Here is a 24,654-nt window from a genome sequence, read left to right on the forward strand (position 1 = left end):
TATAAAATTAAATTAATTATGCAATCTCAAGTTAAGTCTGCATTTGAGCTACCTACACATGTCTGAACAATACCTTAATCCAAAGTGAAGTTAGTGTGCGGAAACTTTTCATTATTGGAAACAGTGATCTGATCTTGACCTGATTCAACTGACGTCAAATGCAATCCCTAGCTATGACTGCAGGTGAGCTACCCTAACCTGACTGACGTCAAATGCAATCTCAAGCTATGACTGCAGGTGAGCTATCTAAACCCGACTGACCTCAAAGGCAATCCCAAGCTATGACTGCAGGTGAGCTACCAAAACCTGACTGACCTAAAATGCAATCCCAATCTATGACTACCCGTGAGCTACCAAAATCCGACTGATCTCAAATGCAATCCCAAGCTATGACTACCCGTGAGCTACCTTAACCTGACTGACCTCAAATGCAATCCCAAGCTATGACTACCAGTGAGCTACCTTAACCTGACTGACCTCAAATGCAATCCCAAGCTATGACTACTAGTGAGCTAACTTAACCTGACTGACCTCAAATGCAATCCCAAGCTATGACTACCCGTGAGCTAACTTAACTCGACTGACCTCAAATGCAATCCCAAGCTATGACTACCAGTGAGCTACCTTAACCTGACTGACCTCAAATGCAATCCCAAGCTATGACTGCAGGTGAGCTACCTTAACCTGACTGACCTCAAATGCAATCCCAAGCTATGACTGCAGGTGAGCTACCTTAACCTTACTGACCTCAAATGCAATCCCAAGCTATGACTGCAGGTGAGCTACCTTAACTCGACTGACCACAAATGCAAACCCAAGCTATCACTGCAGGTGAGCTACCCAAACCCGACTGACCTCAAATTCAATCCCAAGCTATGACTACCCGTGAGCTACCAAAATCGGACTGACCTCAAATGCAATCCCAAGCTATGACTACCCGTGAGCTACCAAAACCTGACTGACTTCAAATGCAATTCCCAGCTATGACTACCCGTGAGTTACCAAAACCCGACTGACCTCAAATGCAGTCCCAAGCTATGACTGCAGGTGAGCTACCTTAACCTGACTGACCTCAAATGCAATCCCAAGCTATGACTGCAGGTGAGCTACCTTAACCTGACTGACCTCAAATGCAATCCCAAGCTATGACTGCATGTGAGCTACCTTAACCCGACTGACCTCAAATGCAATCCCAAGCTATGACTGCAGGTGAGCTACCTTAACCCGACTGACCTAAAATGCAATCCCAAGCTATGACTGCAGGTGAGCTACCTTGACCTGACTGACCTCAAATGCAATCCCAAGCTATGACTGCAGGTGAGCTACCTTAACCTGACTGACCTCAAATGCAATCCCAAGCTATGACTGCAGGTGAGCTACCTTAACATGACTGACCTCAAATGCAATCCCAAGCTATGACTGCAGGTGAGCTACCTTAAACCGACTGACCTCAAATGCAATCCCAAGCTATGACTGCAGGTGAGCTACCTTAACCTGACTGACCTCAAATGCAATCCCAAGGTATGACTGCAGGTGAGTTACCTAAACCTGACTGACCTCAAATGCAATCCCAAGCTATGACTGCAGGTGAGCTACCTTAACCCGACTGACCTCAAATGCAATCCCAAGCTATGACTGCAGGTGAGCTACCTTAACCTGACTGACCTCAAATGCAATCCCAAGCTATGACTGCAGGTGAGCTACCTTAACCTGACTGACCTCAAATGCAATCCCAAGCTATGACTGCAGGTGAGCTACCTAAACCTGACTGACCTCAAATGCAATCCCAAGCTATGACTGCAGGTGAGCTACCTTAACCCGACTGACCTCAAATGCAATCCCAAGCTATGACTGCAGGTGAGCTACCTTAACCTGACTGACCTCAAATGCAATCCCCAACTATGACTGCAGGTGAGCTACCTTAACCTGACTGACCACAAATGCAATCCCAAGCTATGACTGCAGGTGAGCTACCTTAACCTGACTGACCTCAAATGCAATCCCAAGCTATGACTACAGGTGAGCTACCTTAACCTGACTGACCTCAAATGCAATCTCAAGCTATGACTGCCCGTGAGCTACCAAAACCCGGCTGAAAACGGAAACGGACACCGCCCTATGTAGAGGTATAATATCGGGTGCGGCATACCAGTATTTTAATGTAACGATAACGTAACAATGATCTAAAAAATAATGACTAACTTTGACCAACTTTGATTTTAGTCAAACACGTAATGGCTTTTTATGCTCCCGGATTGAATGATCGGGGGCATATTGTTTTTGGCATGTCTGTCTGTCTGTCATGGTGTGTGTCTGTCACTAAACTTTAACCTTTGTCATAACTTTTGCAATATTGAAGATATTGACTTGGTATTTGGCATGCATGTGTATCTCATGGAGCTGCACATTTTGAGTGGTTAATGGTCAAGTTCCTCATTCAAGGTCAAATGTAAAAAACAAACAAAATCCAAGGGATACAGGGATGCTACGTTGAAAGTTGATTTTAAAAGATCCAAAAATTTTCGTGTATACGGGGAACTCTCTAATTGATGATTGCTTAATGGGACTTCTTGACAGATTTTCGTATTTAAAAAAATAAATGCGTTTACTAACGAATATTTCATATTGGGAAAAGTTTTATACGTGTACATGTATAATAGCAAGCAAAAAGTTGAATACAAACATGTACTTTCACCGGGATTTAAACTGTGACTTATAAGGAAACGCTAACCTTTTACCACTGCTTCTTTTGGGCTTTTGAAGGCTACACGTATTTTAAACTTTATATTCGTATGGCACGCATATGCCAATTCATCCCGTGGATGGTGTATTATACTCATGCTAGGGATTGCCTCGATGTAAAGATGCAAATTTTTCCAAGCTGGTTTACGCTCGTACGCACTGGCAGTTATTGATACAACAAAGAAGTACTATGACATCTATTTAAGGGCAGCAACTATTTAGCTGGGACGCTTGGTGTTACTTAATAGAACATGAACTAGCACGCCAGCGAAACAATGCAACCATAACTATGATTTATATGAATGCAGACATAACTGTTAAGTAGTTTCATAAAAATATAGCTACCGGCAGCTTTATATGTGCTCTTGCGTTTGCTCGTCCCGCAACTTAAAAATGATCAAATCTATGTTAAAAATATAAGCCTGGTTATCTTTAAAAAAAAATCGTTTAAGCTAACCTGAGCAAAAGGTTCTCATAGTTAGCTCATGCGATCGCCCTTTATCTGTCGGTAGTCGTGGTTCGTCAACATTTGGAATTCGGTTAAAAAGCCATTGCCTGACCATACTATATAATTAGTATATATTTTTAATGATACACACTGTATGGGCGTGACAGCCCTATATTTATCATTACTTTATATTTTTCTCTAAGGCATACTCGTAAACTTTTATATTCAACACGGTGATTTAAACAATGCTGGGATGCAGAACAGTCATGGTTATGAATCTAACCCTACATCTGCCAGTGACATGCCATATGACTGAGTATATCGCTTGCAGAATTTAGATGTTTTGTATGTGCCTTTCGCATTTGCATGATATATTTCATATAAGTATGTGTTTTGACATGGTTAAAATAGACTTTACACATTGTACGTATCGGATCGAACTAAATACAAATGTAGTTCATATGAAGCGGATTGTGTAGATTGCCTATAACCGTTCTTTTCATTTTACTCTTTAAGGATCGAGTTGGGGACTGTTGCGACCATAAAATGTTGCCATAATGATGCAAGTAAAAAGTATAGTAATACACGCATGCAAGTAAAATATATCTAGTAATAAGCGCAAGGCTCTCGGAGTGCCTCAATTCCCTAAGAGTGCAAGCGCACGACAAAAAGAAAAAGAAGAGGGCCCGGAAAAGAAACATTCAATAATATGTTACCGTTCAAAAACAAAGGAAATACATAATCAAGTTCTATAAAATAAAAAATATCGTTAATTAAATGGTATCGATCAGTCCTGATATACAAAAGGATTAAGCATGTTAGTAATACAAATGTGCCCCATTGGTACAGAACTGGTGTATAGATTATTGCTCAAACATAAGGCACTGTCCCTTTACATAAAGGCTAATTATAAAGTTCATTTTCAAATATTGTGTTAAGACAGAAACGAGAGAACGTTAACATAAAATGAATTTATATTATCTACATATATACAAATGTATACTATTTATATGCCCGATTTGAGAGGGTTACAAATGCCCAACCCTCTCCAGGATCACAATAAAATAAGAAATACGTTATTTATAAAAACGACTGATATATCAATAATACCAACAATTTGATTTTTTTGCACAAAGACGAGTAGAGATCAAACTTATTTGTTGCGGAGCATAATTATATTCTTTTAATAAAGGTTCTTGAAGATTTAACAATAAATGTTTTCACTGGCTTGTTCATAGTTTATAACCCCAGTTTCGAATGGTCTGGGCGTTTTTCAATGTAACTTCTGGTTATTTTTCTCCAGGTTCTGGCTGTAAGTTGCGCATATTCATAGCGTGTAGATCAACGATGAAATATTACAATTCCGGTATTAAATATTCGTTTAGCTGAGAGTATGTTGATTAATAGCTCGTTTGAGATGATTCAATAGGTTTTGGCGAGAACACGTATGCTTTATACACGAATTGTCAAGTGTTCTTGAGACCAGTATTAAGACGTTGGGTCACACAATAAGGTTCGGCAACAAATCAGACTTTTCGAAAGACAATATTCGCGCATTATTTGGACTAACACGTTGTTTATTCAAATACGTGAGGTAGCCGCTGCGAGAAATTCAAAGGAGTTTCGTCGTAGTTGTTTCCCCTGAAAATGCAATATAACGGACATTTTGTTAGCCAGAAACTCGCATGTTTTCCCAGATTTTGTGTTTACATTTTAAATATTGGATAATATTAGCTGTATGAAAATATCACAGTTCATCAACATTGTGTGGGTTAATGTATTGGAAAAAAGTCAAAGTATTGTTGGAAGTTTATTGAATAAATGTAAAATGAGCGAAACAAATGGAATAAATGTTCTTAATATGGAATATAATTTTCTGTTCTAAGCAGGCGGAAAAACAATACATGCATTCTATATTAATTTCACGTACAGTTATATATCATGCGATGTTGGATAATTTAGTGTTTCTGGTTCTGTTTTAATCAGGATCTTAATAATAGTATTCGTGCTTATCACACTTTCAAGCGGTGTTCATTTATAGCGATTAATTATATGTGCCACAAATTTGAATACATAGAAAGATATACATTAAAATGTTTAACCACTATACCACGTGTTATAATTCCTCTAAACGTTCACACTATATACACTGTCATTTGCATTTTTGTTCCAATATTTCCTAACTTAATTGTGTGAGTATTTCGAAGTTGGTAAGGACCTTAACCCATTTATGCCTAGTGGACTCTCCCACCTTTCTAAATTGGATCAATTTATTAAAGGGATCTTTTCACGCTTTGGTAAAATGACAAAATTGAAAAAAGTTGTTTCAGATTCGCAAATTTTCGTTTTAGTTATGATATTTGTGAGGAAACAGTAATACTGAACATTTACCATGGTCTAATATAGCCATTATATGCATCTTTTGACGATTTTAAAACCTAAAAATTATAAAGCGTTGCAACGCGAAACGATTGAATAATTTGGAGAGTTCTGTTTTTGTCGTTAAATTTTGTGAAACTACGAAGATTGCTTATATAAGGTATAAAATACGTCCAGGATGTGTACTCGGCGGAATAGCTCAGTAGGCTAAGGCGTTTTTACTTCAGGACTCTGGCAGGACTTCAGGGGTCACTGGTTCGAAACCTGGCCCGGGCAATGTTCTTTTCCTTTTTTAAATTTTATTCTTGATTTTTTACTGGAGCTGTTACGATCCAATGTTTACATTTATCGATATAAAGCATTTAATGAATAAGTTAAAAAATGCCAAAATCTGTGAAAAGGCCCCTTTAAAAAAATTAGTGATGTCTAGCATATTTATTTCTATATTTAGAATATTTCTTACAGAAATTCCTTTAAGCAAACAGCGCAGACCCTGATGAGACGCCGCATCACGCTGTTTGCCAAGGCTTTTTTTCTAGACGCTAGGCATAAATTGGTTAAGGAGCCAGAGGCTAAACTATGTTTGGACTCGGGAGAGTGCTCCAGCACTCCAACTTAATTGACTCACAAATGTCGGGGCAAATTTTCAATAATAGCTGCAATTTGAGCAATGTCGTTGTTACTGAAAGATTTTTCAATTGTGGTGTCTTGTGTTGTTTGGGAAAGCAGGAGCACCCGGAGGAAATCCCACATGTCCGGTATGGCGACCACTAACCACTGCCGGGAACGTGAATTGAACTCGGGTCGCCTAGGTGTGAATGTGCCAACCACTGCGCTAGCCGCACAGCCGCCTAACTAAATAGTATAGCAACGTGAAACAATATGAATTAGGAGTACAAATAGTACTCAGTTGACGAAATTTCCTTTTATCAATGCAGTCATATGGAAAAGTACAAACACAATTCTTATGCGTTATTGATAAAGACATTAGCACGAATCTTATGCACGCACAATAAAGTATAAGAAAAAATCATTAACATCGAGGGCTGAACATGAAACTACATGTATGGTAAATAATATTGAACTGTTAAACTAATACATCAGTTCCACGATGGACTCATTATTCGACAATTAATAATCAGTTGCTGGGGAAAAAGGGAACGGATGCTTTTTTCGGCGATGTGTAGTAGACATTACTGCATTTGAATTCCGTCCCATTCCATGCTAGTCGTTCGAGGTCCGCGGTGTTCTAATGTTCGTTCCGACTCGTATGGTTTTGGTCTTGGGAAGGCGTTCTTCGACGATTTAATTTACTTCCTTCTAGTCGCATGATGTCCGTGCTAGTGTACGTGCCAATAAGGATTAGGGTAAGCATACATTAGCGTTTGGCGATGTCTCGACGGATTTGATAAAAAATTTACATTTATGTTTTAAACTAGTTGCGAGATGTACACGATATAGTTGTGAAAGCCCGATTTATGGCGGGGTGTTTGTTTTCCATCTAGTCGCTCGATGTCAGTGTTGCGCTAGACAACGTTCGGTTTAGGTATAGGAAATGCATTCCTTTTCGCCTTGTCGAAGAAGTGGCGGCATTTGATTTGAAATGTTATAAAGCCTTGCTCTAGGAAATCGGGGATTAATGCTCGTAGGTAAAGTGTCGTCTCAGATTAACATGAGCAGTGCGCACACGCTTATCAGGAAAGACACTTATCGCTTCATGGAATTTCCGCTTTCATGGAATTTTTTCTTTTAAGCAAGGCTCTACTTAAAGAAAGTCTAGGCAAATAGTGTCGTCCCAGATATACCCATTTGGTCGTCACAGGCAAATCTGGGACAACACTTTATGCACCATAATTAAGCAACGTTTTCCCGGAGAGAGGCTCACTCGCACTTCAATAACCTCGCTAGATGTACACGCTAGTGTGCGTGTGGGTTAGGCCTAGGAAAGGCGTTTTTCGGCGAGGTGTCGTACACGTGACGGCACTTGGTGGAGCAAAACAGGCGACCGTCCTTTAGCAGGAATTGTTGGTTGATCAGGTTCCCGTAGCAACAGTGGCAGCAGAAGCAATGTGGACAGGCGTGCCAGTGGTATTCGCCGTGCGAGAGGCCCGGAGAGTCGGCCGTGATGATTCGGCCGCACGTCGTGCACACCTGTAGAAAGAAAAGAGAAAATAATTGGGCCTCGCTCTGGGAAAACGGAGTTAAATGCATGTGCGTAAAGTGTCGTCCCAATTCAGAGACGACACGTTTTGCTTAAACTATCTTTTAAAACGAAAATTTTCATAAAAGCGGCAAAAGTCGTCCACGATTATCCTTATTTGGCAACTAGTAGTAAAAGATAATACTGCGACGAACTTTGCACTATTATACTCTTTTACTACTGAAGTTAAAACTGACATGATTGGAGTTGGTGTTTGCAAGACATCCTTAGTTGCATCATTTATAAAAGTACATTAATGTATTTCATTACAAATATATATTACAATTTTGTACTAAGAGACTTAGTTTCAGTCCTCTTTAATTTAACCTTCATCCCCCCCCCCCCCCCCTTCTCTCAAAGACGTGTTAATATCCATATGTCGTTTATGATTCAATAATTTATAAAGAAAGATGTTATACGAAAACCGCCCTATGTAGAGGTATAATATCGGTTGCGGCATACCAGTATATTAATGTTACGATAATTTAACAATGATCTTAAAAAAAAATGACTAACTTTGACCAACTTAAATTTTAGTCAAACACGTAATGTCCTTTTTAGCGATGAAATACAATAAAGCGGTGTACTAATATATAAGCATAACAGAGTAAAGAAATAGCAAAAGATGGAACAATCACTATTATATGCAATATTCTCTATGTGTAAGAGTCATTCCGGAAAAAGAGGAACACTTGGGTCATGCGAATATTGTGTTGGTTATAACTTTGAAATTTCTTAAATGTTATTTTACATATCAATTTTTTGTTTGTACTACATAATACAGCGTATTAAGTTGTTGTTCATGTATTAAGTTGTTGTTCATTACCGAAATATGTTGCACATTCACTTGTGTTTAACATTTGTCTATCGCATGTCATTTAGCAAGGGCCCCTTTAGTTATATAACAAAAATATCGAAATAGTACAAGTATAAGGGGACATGGACCAGAAACTGTACTGCGTACGTTCATGATTAGCATCAGTCAGAATTGATCCTCAGTGAGTTAAGTATCTCATCAGCTTGTGTCAAGAACTCTGTTTTTGTCGAGCCCGTTTGCTAAAAGCTCCACATAGCTGTTTGCCATAGTCGAGTGATGTACCTACGTTATTCCTTGCATGTTAGGACTTAAACTTCATATTGGATCGTGGAGTTTTAAAATAACTTGAAATAGCCGGGCACGACACGTTATCTGTAAGCAGCTTGTTTTATAAATGATTGACGAATTTTTACCAGCAACAGTAACTGTTCGGACTAACTATAGGTTAGCATTCAAATCTACACGGGTGGCAAAGGGGAAAGAAAAACTGCGCACGATTGGATTGGGAGATCCTGCATATCTGCAACGTGGCCAGAATTTACCACCATCAAAACACATACGTGAATTTAAGTGTGAAGATAGAATAGCAAAATGCTAAAGCAAAGAGGTTTATTCATTCTATTATGAATGCTATGATAACACACTGACGTACCACACTATTTCGCATGACCCAAATCTAAACTGGAATTCCACCGTCACGGAGTATCTGCAAAATTTATATTAAACGTTTTGGTCCTTTCAAAACCCAAATGAAACATCAGCGTTTGTGTACTTATGGAATAATATCGATTCTAATGCCTTGCTAAATAGCTGATCAATACGCTGAATGCAATAAATTTGATCGATGAGTCCTCTAATGTTTTGACCTTGCACTGTTTAGCCGATCAAAGCGCTGTGCACATTGTCTTTTATTGATGTACCTTTACCTTATTTTGATATTAGCTAAACTGTATATCCGATCAAAGCATTAAACGAATGAGGTGTCCGCGTATGCATTGTCATTTTCTTGCAGTTGCGCCTATCAAAGCACTGAACGCGGTGAATTGAATCGACATGACCGCCAATGCATGATATTTCACTGCCATATAACGAATCGAATGCGTGGAGTGAATTGAATCCAAATGGAATAAGATCATAATGGAATCTAATCAATTTTTTGCTTATATATTTATGCTTTTACCGCCATCTAATGCATCTTATGCATTTGAACCGCGCTCTGTGTAAAGGGGGTTTAATGCATGTGTAAAGAGTCGTCGCAGATTACTCTGTGCTGTCTGCACATTCTTATCAGGGACGACACTTTACATCTTAACTGAATTTTGTCTAAGTATTTACTTTCTCTAAACGAAAAATATCATACAAGCGGAAAATGTCGTCTCTAATTAGCCTGTGCGGACTGCACGTGCATTAAACCCCATTTTCCCAGAACGACGCTCGTGTGTCATACCTTGCTATATAGTCGATCAAAGCACTGGATGCAGTAAGGATTGTTCTGCTGGGCGATATAGCGAAGTCCCGCCAGGGGTGTATCACAGTACCAACAGCAGAAGTGCTGCACGTGCCACGATTGGCCTTCCGCCTGTGTGTACTCGCGAGAGAAAATGATCTGTGGAGTAAACTTACACTTTATTGACCTGTTTGTATTTTACCAACACAAGGTAACACGTAAGTTGATTTTTTTACTGTGAATAAACTGAGATTAGTCGGTTCATTTTTGGTAATTCAGTTTGCAATACTAAACGACATTTTTATGTTGTAAACTTAAAAACTACTTGTACAACATTACAATTTGGAATGTTGTAATAATAAACAGGAACCGCAAACTGCAAGTTGTTTAGTATACATTCGCAATAGTCAGAGATCGACAATGTATTGATATTTTTAATAAAAGGTCATATTGGGATCTCCATAATCTCCGATAAGATAACCCATCTTATCCGTAGATCCAATCAACTCTAACTCATTTAGTTCATCAATGGTACATGTAGTTGCATTCAAAGAATAACGAAAGGTAGTGCCTGTCGAAAGGATTTTATAAAGGTCAGCTGTTTTTTTTGTGCCCCGAGATCTTTGTTTTTTGCCCCAAAATCTTGCCCATTACACAGTTAGTCTTTTTTAAAGGATAAAACTGCTTCGAATGTGTTGAGACATACGTACCTCGTCGCATGCAGAACACCGCGGGTACACGAGCTCCGCGTAGTGGCGACCGCAGTAGATGTCGCCCACGCGGCAGAAGTAGATGTTGTCAACGAGCAGCTCCTTGCACGTGGCGCACGTGAAGCAACCTGTATGGAAGCACGTGCCGGGACCCAGTCGGTTAGTTATCATCGCGAAGGCCTTCGGGTCGATTGTCAGTTCGCATCGTTTGCATCTCTGGAACGAGAATTACCGTAGCACATAGTAAAGTGATATTCTCGTGTTGCCTAAAACATATCAAAACATATCCCGCAAATCGTACTTGAATCGAATTGATTGTTGCTTCAGATTGTATTTATCGGCCCATAATATCATTCTCGTTCTGATGCGAGATTCTTTAATCACCCGCTTAAATTCCTACGTACCAAATCTTTGTTCGACAACAAGTCAAATCCTACCCTTCATAACTTAAATACGTTTTTATGCCCCCGGATCGAAAGATCGGGGGTATATTGTTTTTGGCCTGTCTGTCTGTCTGTCTGTCTGTCTGTCTGTCTGTCTGTCTGTCTGTATGTGTGTGTCACAAAACTTTAAAACCTTGGTTAAACTTTTATAAATTTTGCAATATTGAAGATAGCAACTTCATATTTGGCATGCATGTGTATCTCATGGAGATGCACATTTTGAGTGGCGAAAAATAAAGGTCAAGGTCATCCTTCAAGGTCAAAGGATAAATATCTTTTTTTTTTCTTTCCTAAAACTTTAACCTTCGTTAAAGTTTGGTCATAACTTTTTCAATTTTGAACATAGCAACATGATATTTGGCATGCTTGTGTATCTCATGGAGCTGCACGTTTTGAGTGGTGAAAGGTCAAGGTAAAGGTCATCCTTCAAGGTCAAAGGTCAAAAATAAAAAAAAAAATCATTTCTCCATTTAATCTCTTACTTACTTCTCGTGGAGCTGCACATTTTGAGTGGTGAAAGGTCAAGGTCATCATTCAAGGTCAAAGGTCAAATATATGGCTTCAAAGCGGCGCAATAGGGGGCATTGTGTTTCTGACAAACACATGTTTTGTTTTTTGCCAACTGGGGTCAATACCTACGCATCATGACTTTAAACAGTTTTTGACGACTTATTAAATAGAATCATTTTTACTATCGAGTCAATTAGCCTGAAGTAATTATTAACCCTTTATTCTTACAGTAAGGCCCCGGTCAGGCACGGGTCCAACGTTGCCGATCCCAGCCGCTCTGTTGCGTCGTTTTTCCGCGAACTTCTGGAACTTCAACGCCTCCTTCTCCGTCAAACTGTCGCAGAACTTCCCATGGAGGTCGTGAAGCGGAAGTTGACGCTGCAGCTGTCGTCTGCGAAGTTGCGCCGCAAACAGCTGCTTGTCTTTTGGCAGCATCGCCACGTACTGCTGCGATCGCTGCAAAGAATTTTTGAAAGTTGAAAATGTTAACGTCTTTCTTTAATGGCTCCGATTGTCGTTAAAAGTGAAAAGTATTACCATTGGCCATACGATAACTTAAAACCGGAAAGATGATTTCCAACGATTATATACATTTGTATGATAATATAAAATTGTTTACTCTACATTGCAGACTGTTGGTACTATATATGGGGAAAGTTAGCATGCACATGAAATAAAACTGTAATTTGATAATGGTATATTTTTGCTGCGCCTTTCAACAAAAAATTCTTTTCATTTTCAACTTCAATACTTTTTTAGCAACACATTTGCTTTGCGCTAACGTTCTAAGAGTGTAATTTTGTAAATAAAATGTATCTGAAATATAATTTAACAGAAGCCATGTACCAAATTTTCGGCGATGATTCTGTGTATAACGAGATCATTCTCAGGAGTAACTATTTCAGACTGCACCGCTGGGTCGTCTATATTCAGCTTGTGTAACCTTGACGACAGATCGTGCGCGTCCGTCGGCTTCCTGGGCGGTTGTCGATCGTCGTCGTCGGTGAGATCGTGGTCCTCCGGACCGCAGCGACAGTGCTTGCAGATCTTCCTGAAATAGTTTAAAAATTGCTATTGAAGTTAGAATCACAGGTGGTTAGCGTGTTGATATGATATTAATTGGTTAAAACATAATTTTTAATGAAAAATAATCAAATTATATCGGCAAATTCACTTATCTGAAAAAAATAACTATCAAATATATATTTAAGGTGGAAGTAATGTACCCTGGATAGTATATGGGCCTAGCAGCCCAATATATTCAAATAAATATATATAATCGTGTTTTATAAGAGTAAAATTGAGAAAGAGCCATGAAAAAAAATCCCCACCCTCTGGTATTGGAATCATATATATCATGTAACATTAAATTAAACACAAGTGAAACTAAATCACGATAATAATACGGTCATTTTTATAAAATACGGCTTCCTAGGGAATCTACTTCCTTTCTTGTATACCGGTGGCCAGAAGAACGAATATCGACCGGCAATCATGCAAAAACTATAAAATATTTCTCAAATAGAAGAAGAAAATCTCATCGCTTACGTTAAGGACCAATTAATTTCAGCAAAGTTAGTCAAGATCGTTACTTGCAAATTTCCAACGTTATTCTGGAACATTCTTATCACTTATTAAAACCTATATACCCCCACCCCCTGAAGTACGAAGTTTACGGGAAAACATGTATACTGGCATCAAATGGAAGTTTGTCCGTCCATCCATGTACAAAATCTTGTCCTAAGCTTTGCTTTCACATTTCATAATACAAAATCCACACTGAGCTCCAGAAAGGTGTGTATGTGCGATTTTTATCATTCTGCGTTTAAAGGTTTGTTCAAATCATGCCCTTTGAGTCAAAACTTGCAACACAACTGGGTCACATGTTTTATAAAGATATAAAAAAATAACTTCAGTAGTTTTCTTTTCTAGAGGAGAAGTATTTTGTATATGACATTTTATATTGGTCATCTTATTAGTGTTTAAACATTATGTCCCTGTAGACAAAACTTGCGTCGCCCCCAGGTATTACAGTTTGAATTTTAAAGTTGATAAATGAAACACAGAGTGTCAGGTTGTGTGTATATTTCGTCATTACTGTGATAAAATCTTGTTTTGTTTTAACGAATTCGTTCGTAACTTTAACTGTTCATTAGATCGTGTATTTGACCCCGATTTTGACGAAACGGTTTACCTCCAATAGTGCATGTCGAGACCCGGACAGCGGTCGCCGCATTTCAGACACCGCGGTCGATGGTCATACGTAAACGCCTTTGTGTCTGTGCAACTCTGGAAATAGAGAACGAAAGCATTTTAATAAATATTTGAATTCCTTAATATGAGGACTGTCATTACAATCATGGCACAACGATTACAACTTGCAGTGACAAACATCGTATTACGTCTATTACATACCGTCGCAACTACCGCATACCGTCACAACCACAAAATAGCGACATACCACCACATACAAATACACTTACCATCGCAACCACCATATACAGTCACAAAGGCCACATACCGTCATAACCACAACAACTACCACATGGCGCCGCAACCACCGCATGCCATTACAGCTCACACCTAGCGCCACAGCCCTATATATCGCCGCAACCAGAATGTAACGTCTCAACTACTTTTTTGCCGCCACAACCGCCATATATCGCTACAAAACCATTCATTGCCACAAACAACACATACCGTCACATCCACCACTAACCGTCAAAGCCAACGCATGGCGTCGTAATCACCACATAACGTCACAAACACCGTACGTAATCGGACCATTCCGTGTCGGCGCGTCTATCTACACGGTTAGAGCCGTTATGATAATCGTTAAAACTGTCGATTTAAAATGTTAATAAAATTAGTCCAACCTCTTCACTTAAAATGTCAATATTGCTTTTTCAGAAAGGAATTCGTTCCTAGTTCGAGAAATTTGAATAACACAGTACCAAAAATATGCATTGAAACCAGAGATATCAACCTGAAATAATACTGATTCAGCATCTTTAAGGTATTTGTTTCATCTTACTTAGTTACATTTGATTTGGTCAATGCGTCGGTAACTTCAGATAATATGACTAACAAGTTCCACAAGGAGCAATACACAAATACTATACAGTAAATTCGATATTTCACAGAAACAAAGACACCATCTATTCAGTAATGAAGTGAAGGCGTGAGTTAACCCATTTAATCCTAGTGGACTCTCCCATCCATCTAAATTGGATCAATTTATTTCCAAAATTAGGGATGTTTAGTATATTTATTTCTATATTTGGAATATTTCTTATAGAAATTCCTTTAAGCAAACAGCGAATACCCAGATGAGACGCCGCATCATGCGGCGTCTCATCTGGATCTACGCTGTTTGCCAAGGCCTTTTTTCTAGACGCTAGGCATAAATGGATTAAAAAACATCGATCAAACAGCTCCCGATACGTTAGCTGGAAATCGCATTCGTTTTCAAAACGTCAATTTTTTCTTGGGTTTATTCGTAAATGTCGACATATTTATGACCGCTTGTGTCAAGCTGAAAACAAATGTAACATAGGAGTCATACAACAGAAATGCTTTCATGACTAACCCCAGAATCGATGAGCCTGCGAACATCATTTGCACGTGCACGTTTTCAGTCTTGCGAACTTTTCTTCAAGCTAAAACAGCCTCCATTGAAAAAATCTGTTGTTTTTTTTCGATCTTCCGCACCAAGACACAACGATTCTATGAAAATCCGCGTAATTAAATTTTCACAGGTCAGACGTAATAAATGTGCTTCTTAAACTCTCAGACTATGACTAAAAGACAACATGTGTAAATCTTTCTCCGTTATATAATCTTTTCGCATGGAGTTTGGATTTTTATTTACTATAAACCAAGTGACCAAATGCTTCCGACAGTTGTCAGACACGTGGATAAACCCCGTTATTAGTTCAATGACTTGAAAATTATGTCCGCAAAAACGACCCGTCCCCACCCTTAGCTATCCAACAAATACTACATTAAATAAAGGCTTTCAGTATTGATACTTCCATAGGTTCCCCAAAACAGTTCAAATAATAATATTAAAAAAAAGTAATAATAAAATAATAACTCTAATAATAATAATTAAAAAACATATAATAATATTAACAACACCAATAATAATAATAATAATTACAACAACAGCAACAACAACATTATGTTATTATTATTATTATAATTATTATTATTTTTACAATTATAAAATTAGTTGCGGATATAAAGATTTATACGAAAACAATCCTTTTGGTCCCGAGTTAGATGTGTACGTTTATTATTAAAATTGTTAAAATCAGAGGACCGGAAACGCTCATGACCATATATTTTTTATGTAATCGGTATTAGGAAACCTTTTTATATGGAATTAATTTGCGGCTGCCATCCAATAAATGCGAGAAAGCCATTAAGTAGGGAAACGAAATACAAAATAACATACACACGCCTCAAACAACAAGTAATTGAACGCATTGAAGAGGCTAATAAACGAGTATTTTGGCTACCCGAACCACCCCTGTTTATTCCCCTGGGCCATGTGCAGATTGAATCTAGTCTGATAAGCCCCGCCCGATACGTTTATCATTAGAAGCGACTGAAAAGCATGAAAGGCCAAATGTTTTAGTTGGTCGTTTACCGATGTTATTAAAATGATGAATTGGTGGTAAAGAAAACGTGAGAAAAATTATTGCACAATTTTAAATCAGTTAAACGATTAAGTTTAAAAGTGTGATATAATTATTTCAAATTATTGACCAATCCGTTTAAATTTATATTTATTCCAAAATGATTAAAAACAGAGGCATTCTAATAAAGTTTCCCTTTTAACTTAGAATTTTATATTTGAAAACTGATGGTGGAAGTAAAAGGTCTTAAAACGCATTTGTTCGGCAATCGGAATTGCATCAAATACTATTATGTTCTTCTCTTGCAAACAACGTAAGTAAACGGGAAATAAAATTCAATCTTCCACACTACGACGACTTACCAAATTATGCAAATTCATCCACGCTAAAGATGTGCAGATTAAAGTAAATATATATTGTTAAAAATGTGAATGTTGATGTCTGTTAATATAATGTGAGGAGAACTATACATGTAATTTTGAAAGAGTCGAGTGTCGTTCGATAAAAAACAACAACAGTCAAAACCATTAACTATTAAGTATGCGCTATTTTAGGGAGAATATTGTTTTATGCGAGGTGGCATAGAGGTGACAATCACTCCTCTTTTTTTAAATTGCACTCCTCTTTTTTCTATCTCGTAGTAATAGTAGTTGTAGTAGTAGTAGTAGTAGTAGTAGTAACAGCAGCAGCAACAACAACAGCAGTTGTAGTAGTAGTAATAGTAGTACTAATAGAAGTATGTTATGTTATATCAGAGCCTTGCCTGCTTTGACCAGCTATATATATGCGTACAGAATATTTACACTTGTTACGCAAAATTTGATTGGCTGACTAACTCGGGATCTCAAGATAACGAAAATTCTCAACTCTTTTATAGAAAAAAAGGAGTGCTTTTTTCTATTTCGAGATCTCGAGATCTCGACTTAGCTAACTCGTGGCCACGAGATAGAAAAAAGAGGAGTGAATGTCACCTCTATGCCACCGTAAAATAGTGAAACAGGGAACGTTTTATTTACGTGGTAAAACACGCACTCTTGAACGTATAATCCGGTTGCTCTACAATTAATGAAGTTCACTGTTGAGTATCGTAAAGTTTGCACTAATGCATACATTCAGTTTGACATGCAAGAATGGATTTAATCGTTTGGATTATGGTATGCAAGAAAGAATGAACAAACTCTTTTCGGCGGTTTCCGTGCTTAAGTAAGCAACCGATGAAACAAATCGTTTTACAAGAATGGCCTGAGAAACAAACAACAAGGTAACCGCATGTTAACTAATGGGAATTGCAGACATCAATGTTCTGCCCGTGTGAACCTTGGGCGTAAAGAAAGAGTCTCAGTCGAAAAGGCATATTATTATTCATCTATAGCCGGTGTTCCCGCATAGCTTAACGATTTAATTATCTAAGTGTGTTTTGTTCTGTGTTTAACTTGATGACTATTTGCTGCGATCATAATGGTCTTTGTCATGTGTAATGTATATGATAGAACCCCTTTTCACATGTAAGTGTCCCCGAACATATGTGGTTATTGCGTACGACTACCGAGCCAAATGGGGAAGGTTTGGGGCTCGCTCTGTTATGGCGCGTTATCTAGCAAGCGGGTAGTTAAATGAAATGTTCATGAGTTCATTTCTTCCTCGTGGGAATATGAAACCAGCAAATAAAGAGGTTCACCTTTTTAGGTCTCTCATTTATCAAATGGACCAGCATTTCCTCTACAGATGTGACATTAATAAACAAACACTCCACCAACTTTGTTCATTTACATTCTATTCCGTACGTTTTTGTTATGTTGCCAGAATATAATTGTGGTCTCTGCATTTCGCCTTGTGGGACGATGGGAGTTAACCTATGAGAGATATACTTATAGAGGTAAGAACATTGAACTCAATTCAGTATATATGCTCTCATCATCAAAGTTCCAAAATTATTTAAAAGTTCAAACCAGTGTATCTCCAAACCTATATATTTTGTCATTTGTGCGCAGTTTATTTTCGCTTTCTTTAAATATGATAAGTATGGTTTCTTTACGTTATCAAAAAGGAATAAAGAACGACAGTTTAACTACAAGTTGATCTAATAGGAGTTTGATTCTTGTTCTTGATGCTTGGTTTCTGACGCGGGTCTACCTAATTACCATCCCCAGCATACCTGCTATAGACTGATGACGGTCGTTTTTGACAAATGTTGACTTTTTCATATAATGTGTTCCTTTGCTCATACTTTGCTCATTTTGTAAAGAGCAGTTTGCTATTTTGATCGATTCTACAGTTGTTCACGGAAATGCATCAAAGTAACACTTTGTAAGAAAAAAAAGTTTGTCTGACTGTCATTGTAATACAGTACATGTATCATGTACATGAATATACTCCAGGCAGATGTGGACCGCGAAATGATTGCGGATCTCCATAGTTCATATCCGAAGTCATTCTCTCATTCCCTGTGCTTTATGACATTTAGAAATACCCCAACACGGTCCGAAACATGTTTAAAGTTAAAAATAAAAATAAAAAAATATCCAGATATGAATAAAGAAAAATACCCGATTTGTAATTTGTATTATTATAAATCTCTGATCTCTTTCTGAATAACACGAACAAAACATAACCAGTCTGTGAACAAAACGTTCAGATCTTGAACTCCGCGTTCAACAAACTTTGATATCAGCAGCCGACACGTGTATTAACAGGGTTTCACTCCCACGCGCCAAACAACGTTGATAAACTTAGCATTAAAGTCATTTAAACTTTATTGGAAAACATAAATCACGGTTTTACAGGTTCGCTATCTGTTCGGTTTAGACAGTGACATCGGTATTTGCGATATGAGAATGCATTGAATGGCTGTTGATTTGTTTCGTATTTTCGCTCGTATTTGATTAAATGCATGTGCTAATTTTGTTGATAACGAATGTTAAAAAAATGATTCTGAAATTTTCCCAATTTTTTGGGTGGTTGAAGTTTTATTGATTTCATTTTTCACGTATATAGGAATTTAAAATACATGTGAGTATTTTCTGCGTTTTTTCTGCGGATTGTGTGTGTCTTGTGCACATTTAAATGTTGATGCATATAGACACATGGAACCTAGAGGGTACCAGTGAACGCGTCTAAATTTCATCGGAACTTTATCGAAACATTCCGGCATACACACAACAAACAGAGTGGGTGGGGTGGCGGGATCAGGGGTAAAGTATTTACCTGTCCGATCATATTTATTGATGAGTTGATGAAGAAGATACGGTACGCTGTATCACCGCGGGGCGACGAGCTCCGTCAGCCTTGAGCAGTCTCTGATATCTGGAACGCTTCCATGTTATCTTGAAGATTGACTCATACTCGCAGGTTCATGGTCCCCCACCTTCCCACCCCACATTATGATCTGAGTCAGCATAGACGTCGCATAAATATTATGGTTTAAAGGTGCTTATGCAATGAAAAAACGCGATGCGATCGAAACGTTCGCTAATATGTTTTCGCATTTCTGTTCTATTCATTTAATGTGTGAAACTTCTTACAACTACTAATTGATTTAATGCAGGTATATACCAAATGTTTATTTGTTTTTAAACCTATTTAATTTATCTCGATTGCATCGAAAACCTACTTATTGGGAAGCTCTCGAGTCCGATTCCAGGGTAGAACACTTGGTGTCCGTGTGGATGATCTCAAGAAAGCTCTCAGAGTGGGCATCTAACATGTGAACTCACAGTCGCCTGACAGTCGCCATTTCCGCTATACAACGGTGACGTCCGATGTCCATTGAAATAAAGAATCAAATGACATAACCACGGTATAACGTCACTATACATTTACTTGCAGTCTCTTTTTTATGAAGACAATTCGTGGCTTTTCGATACATTGTATGCGTTTTCCACTAATCTGACCAAGATGCTTTGTAAAAAAAAATTAATTGTCCATTATATTATCGGAGAAATTGTGTTCGAGCCATGTAGAACCACTCTTTGATGTCAACCCCACTTCGGTGTTCATCACAAAAGTGCGTTCAAATTTAATAAGAGCATTGGAATACACATCATTGTAGACCGGAATTCACTTTGTCAGTATTTTGCACATCAGAATTGTGTTTGTTTCAGAGGAAATCATATTCATCATAATAACATTTTCATCATCATCATCATCATCATCATCATCATCATCATCATCATCATCATCATCATCATCATCATCATCATCATCATCATCATCATCATCATCGTCGTCGTCGTCGTCATCATTATCATCAAAATCATCATCACAGCCATCAAGATAATATCTTTATTGTTTATTATTATCAAAATTATCATCATCAACACCAATAACCACATGACCGTAAACTAAAACATAATGATGAACATGATAATATAAGGAATCATGACGATACACCACTACATGGAATGATGGTGGCATTACCTTTAGCACTTACAGTCGAGCGCACTAAGGTATTTGCTACCTTAGTAAGGGTCACATTAAAGTGTGGTGCGCCAGATCCACAGTCCCATATAAATGCGATGCAAATGTACTTTGCATTTACTCTCACGCTTTCGTCGACACTGACTACGTGTTAAATGATTGTTAGGAGTTGAAACTGACGTAGCGCCTGCATTTCGACCGGGAGGTTCCAGATTTATTCCGCTATTAGAGACCGTTCTCAAGATAGTTTCTAACACATGAATAGGGTACCGGTTTTCCTCAACAAATGGTCTACAGGGTTTCTCTGTAAGCGAAGAGCGTCCGATGCAATCGCGCTCATCCCAATAGGTTTCAACTAAATTCATCGACAACACTCCCCTAGCCCCTGAACTTCCGGCAACGTACAGCACCTGACTTTTCGCTTATCAGATACCACTAATGGTGTGCGAATATACAGTCCATTAATTAATCACATCTGGCATCACGCAATACCAACAAGTCATGATGAAGCATTTCTGTAGCAAATACTCAAGCTACAATACGAGTCCTGTGTTAGTCAAGGGTGGTCTTACTAAGACAATCATGATGTAATTGACAAGCATGGTATACTAAGAACAAAGTACGAACAGTAGTTGAACAATTATATCAGTTTTAAGTTTTAAAAATGACTGCATCAGTAATTTGAATGGTTAGACACTGGACTTATATGTTGGACTTGTGTTAAATCGTACAAGGGAAAAAAGAAGCACAAACAACAGTACGGAGAAAAAATTTATATCCATGAATACTTTCGGTATCGGCGTTATAAAAGCGTTATCGTCATGATAAGCAGTGACATTATCATTATCGCCAACAGCATCGGTGTCATCATCAATATCATCAACATAACCACCGACCTCATCAGCATCACCACCAACATAATAAACATTGCCACCAATATTGTAAGCATCATGACAGACAAAATCAGAATTACCACCGACATAATCAACATCACCACCAACATTATAAGCATCACATCGACATTTGTACCATCACTACTGACATCATCAGCATTAACACCAACATGATTAGCATCACCACCAACATAATCAGCATTACCACCAAAATTTTTACCATCACCACCAACATAATAAGCATTACCACCGACATAATAAGCATCACCACCAACATATTCAACATCACCACCAACATAATACGCATCACCACCGAAATAATCAGCATCACCACAATCGTCAGCCGCATCCATTCCATCAGCATCGAAACCATCATCATCGTAAAACATACCTCAATATGGACTAATCAACAACAAATGTTTCAGTTACTGGACATACATGTATATTTACTTGGTCCCACCAAATTCTGTGGACGGACGCGCGCGCGAACAAGTGTAAAAACCTTATGCCATTTACCTTTGAAGTTTTGAACGAATGGCAGGGCCATGCCATTTACCTTTGAACGAATGGCGGGGCCATGCGAAGTCAATCTGATAGAAACATATTTCAAACCCCACAAATCATACCCAAACAAACATGAACTATAGTTCACATGAGCAAGGCACTCATGTTTCAAAGGTTATTCACACTTGCCGGTAAATCGGCTTTGAAAAGTCCATCAAATCCACACAACGTTGTCGTATGGCACGGAAGTAGTTTTTTTTACTATTAACACAGTGTGTATTCAGAATCACTTTAATTTATTGTATGAAAACAATGGTTTAAGGTGAATACTTCTATGAACATTGATGTCAAGAACTCTGCGATTTTCTTTTTACAAAACTATACTAAATTCTACCTGTTCTTAGAAGGATACATGTAAAAAAGGCCGCAAGATAAAACGTCCCTGAAAATGGTTAAAACGGCCTAAAGTTTTTAAAACGGTCCACGTTTTTATGAATGTTATTGAAAAGGTATGGTTAAACGGCCCAATTTATGGGCAAAACGGCACCACTGATGATTAAAACGGCATAAAGTTTTAATTCTCGCTTTTAAAAGTAAATAGTCTATAGATTGTTGTAGAGAACTAGTCCTTAAGGATTTGTCTACAGTGCATCTCATTGAATGATTTGATAAAACTGTAAAATATTATCAATAGTTTTCTTTGTGTATGTCCAAAAGACATGGTAATTTGGACTTCACATTGTGTAACGTATTCATGTTTGCATCAGTTTTCATTTGCTATAAAGGTGAATATATGTTTTTTAATCCAAAATTGCAGGCCTATGAACGCAAATGTGCAAATGTCAAAGATAAACGTATCATTTTTGTAATGTGCTTTTTGTTGTTGTACTTGTTTTATTACTATAAAGTTATTTAAAATGTTGTTTTCATTTATTATCTGTACCTTCTAAAATTGATAGTGTGTACATCTTTAACGCAATATATTGAAATATTCATATTATTGAATTATCATTGATATGTAAGTTGTTTTGCGTTAAATTGAAATAAAACACGCGTGTCAAGATCCTAAGTCGTTCATCCGAGACCCGAATGAACTGATCAGTTTTGATCAGATTTTTTTAGAAGTTTCAAGATCCATTTTTGAACAACATATAAATCGGACAAATATCCTAAGCAAGTTTCATAAAGATAAGGAAAAAGGGAAAACTAAAGTGTTGAAAAGATTTTTTAAATTTGACCCAGTGACCTAGTTTTTGATAGTAAGTGACCCAGTTTCGAACACAACCGATATAACATTGAGTCAAATGTTCTGACAAAGTTTCATGAATATTTGGCAATTAATGTGGCTTATAGTCTTTTATTGACGTAGTAACCTTATGTTTGACCCCTCGAGACCCAATTCCGCGATATCATTTGGACAAATGTTTTGATCAAGTTTCATAAAAATTGGGTGTAAAAATATCATTGAAACAAACGGTCTTTACAAGTTTTATGACTTTTTGGCAATGTATGTGGCGTCTAGTGGCTTCACAAGCCTTTTCTTTCATTTAAACTTGTGAACGAGGTTTTGACCGGCGGTCCCCCTTTTGGAACTGGGTCGAGATATTTTTAAACAAAAGTTCTGACAAAGTTTCATGAAGGCAAAACGCCTGGCCTGAAAAGAACGCATTTTATTTAATTTGATATACTCGAAGTGCAAAGTGTTTGACAAAAAATTACCAAGTTTCGAACTCAATTGGTATATCATTGGGACAAATCCTATAACGAAGAGTCCAAATGTGTGGGCAATAAATGTTATCCCTACAGTGTTAAAAATCCGCTTCTTTAATTTGACCTAGATTGTTTATCCCATGCGAACCAGTTTCAAACTCAGTTGAAATATTATCTGGACCAATGTTTTGAGCAAGTTTTATGAAGATGGGGCCACAAATGTGACATATTGTATTCACAAGGTTTAATTGAAGCAATAAAATGACAACTGTTTCTACCCGTCACAGCCATGTTTTTCAAACGACCTTAACCATTTTCAAACTAGGCCAAGATATGTAATTATTACAACTGTTTTGGGCAAATTTCATGATGATTAGGGGTAATGTGTCCTCTAGATTGTTCAAAAACTACCACGCCACGTGTTACAACCGACCGGAACCACGTTTTTACTCTGTTGAAAACATCTGAAAAACATTTCCGAGCGACTGTCATGATCAGACAGTACATGTGAAGTCTAGAGTGTTCGCAGGGTTTTACTACAACCATATTAGAAAAACTGTAAGAAAACAATTGCACGAAAACAATTTTCGAACTCATAATTGGAGAAAATGTTCTGAGCAATGATGATTGAGAAAAAGTGTGAATTCTAGTGATCAGAAGCTTTTTCTTTAATTTTGCATCGTTATCTCGTTTTTACCCCATGTGAACCATTTTCAAACTCTGCCTAAATGTCATTGTGAACACTTTTCCGACTAAGTTTAATAAAAATGGACTTAAATATGACATCTAGAT

General features: G+C 37.7%; 1 protein-coding gene and 1 long non-coding RNA gene across 9 annotated transcripts in view; one reads left to right on the forward strand and one right to left on the reverse strand.

Moving 5' to 3' along the window:
• The window catches only part of LOC127865024 (testin-like), a 38,036-nt gene that overhangs the window by 4,876 nt on the left and 8,506 nt on the right, over positions 1-24,654 (reverse strand). For 3 of the 8 annotated variants that reach the window (XM_052404887.1, XM_052404883.1, XM_052404886.1), the window contains 6 exons: positions 13,891-13,985; positions 12,543-12,747; positions 11,925-12,152; positions 10,744-10,959; positions 10,034-10,192; positions 5,981-7,720 (listed from right to left, as the gene is read on the reverse strand). In XM_052404887.1, coding sequence (XP_052260847.1) covers positions 7,487-7,720; positions 10,034-10,192; positions 10,744-10,959; positions 11,925-12,152; positions 12,543-12,747; positions 13,891-13,985 — 1,137 coding nt within the window. In that variant the 3' untranslated portion in view covers positions 5,981-7,486. Of the gene's footprint in view, positions 1-5,980; positions 7,721-9,238; positions 9,293-10,033; positions 10,193-10,743; positions 10,960-11,924; positions 12,153-12,542; positions 12,748-13,890; positions 13,986-19,949; positions 20,110-24,654 lie in introns of those variants that run through there. The other 5 variants (XM_052404884.1, XM_052404891.1, XM_052404888.1 and 2 more) reach the window with 4 other exon arrangements.
• Positions 10,120-12,063, forward strand: LOC127865067 (uncharacterized). The gene is made up of 3 exons (XR_008042470.1): positions 10,120-10,251; positions 10,708-10,902; positions 11,927-12,063. It is a non-coding gene; the product is annotated as an uncharacterized LOC127865067 (long non-coding RNA).

The sequence above is a fragment of the Dreissena polymorpha genome, chromosome 1 (genome assembly GCF_020536995.1).
Source record: "Dreissena polymorpha isolate Duluth1 chromosome 1, UMN_Dpol_1.0, whole genome shotgun sequence".
In the NCBI taxonomy this organism is placed as follows: domain Eukaryota; kingdom Metazoa; phylum Mollusca; class Bivalvia; order Myida; family Dreissenidae; genus Dreissena; species Dreissena polymorpha.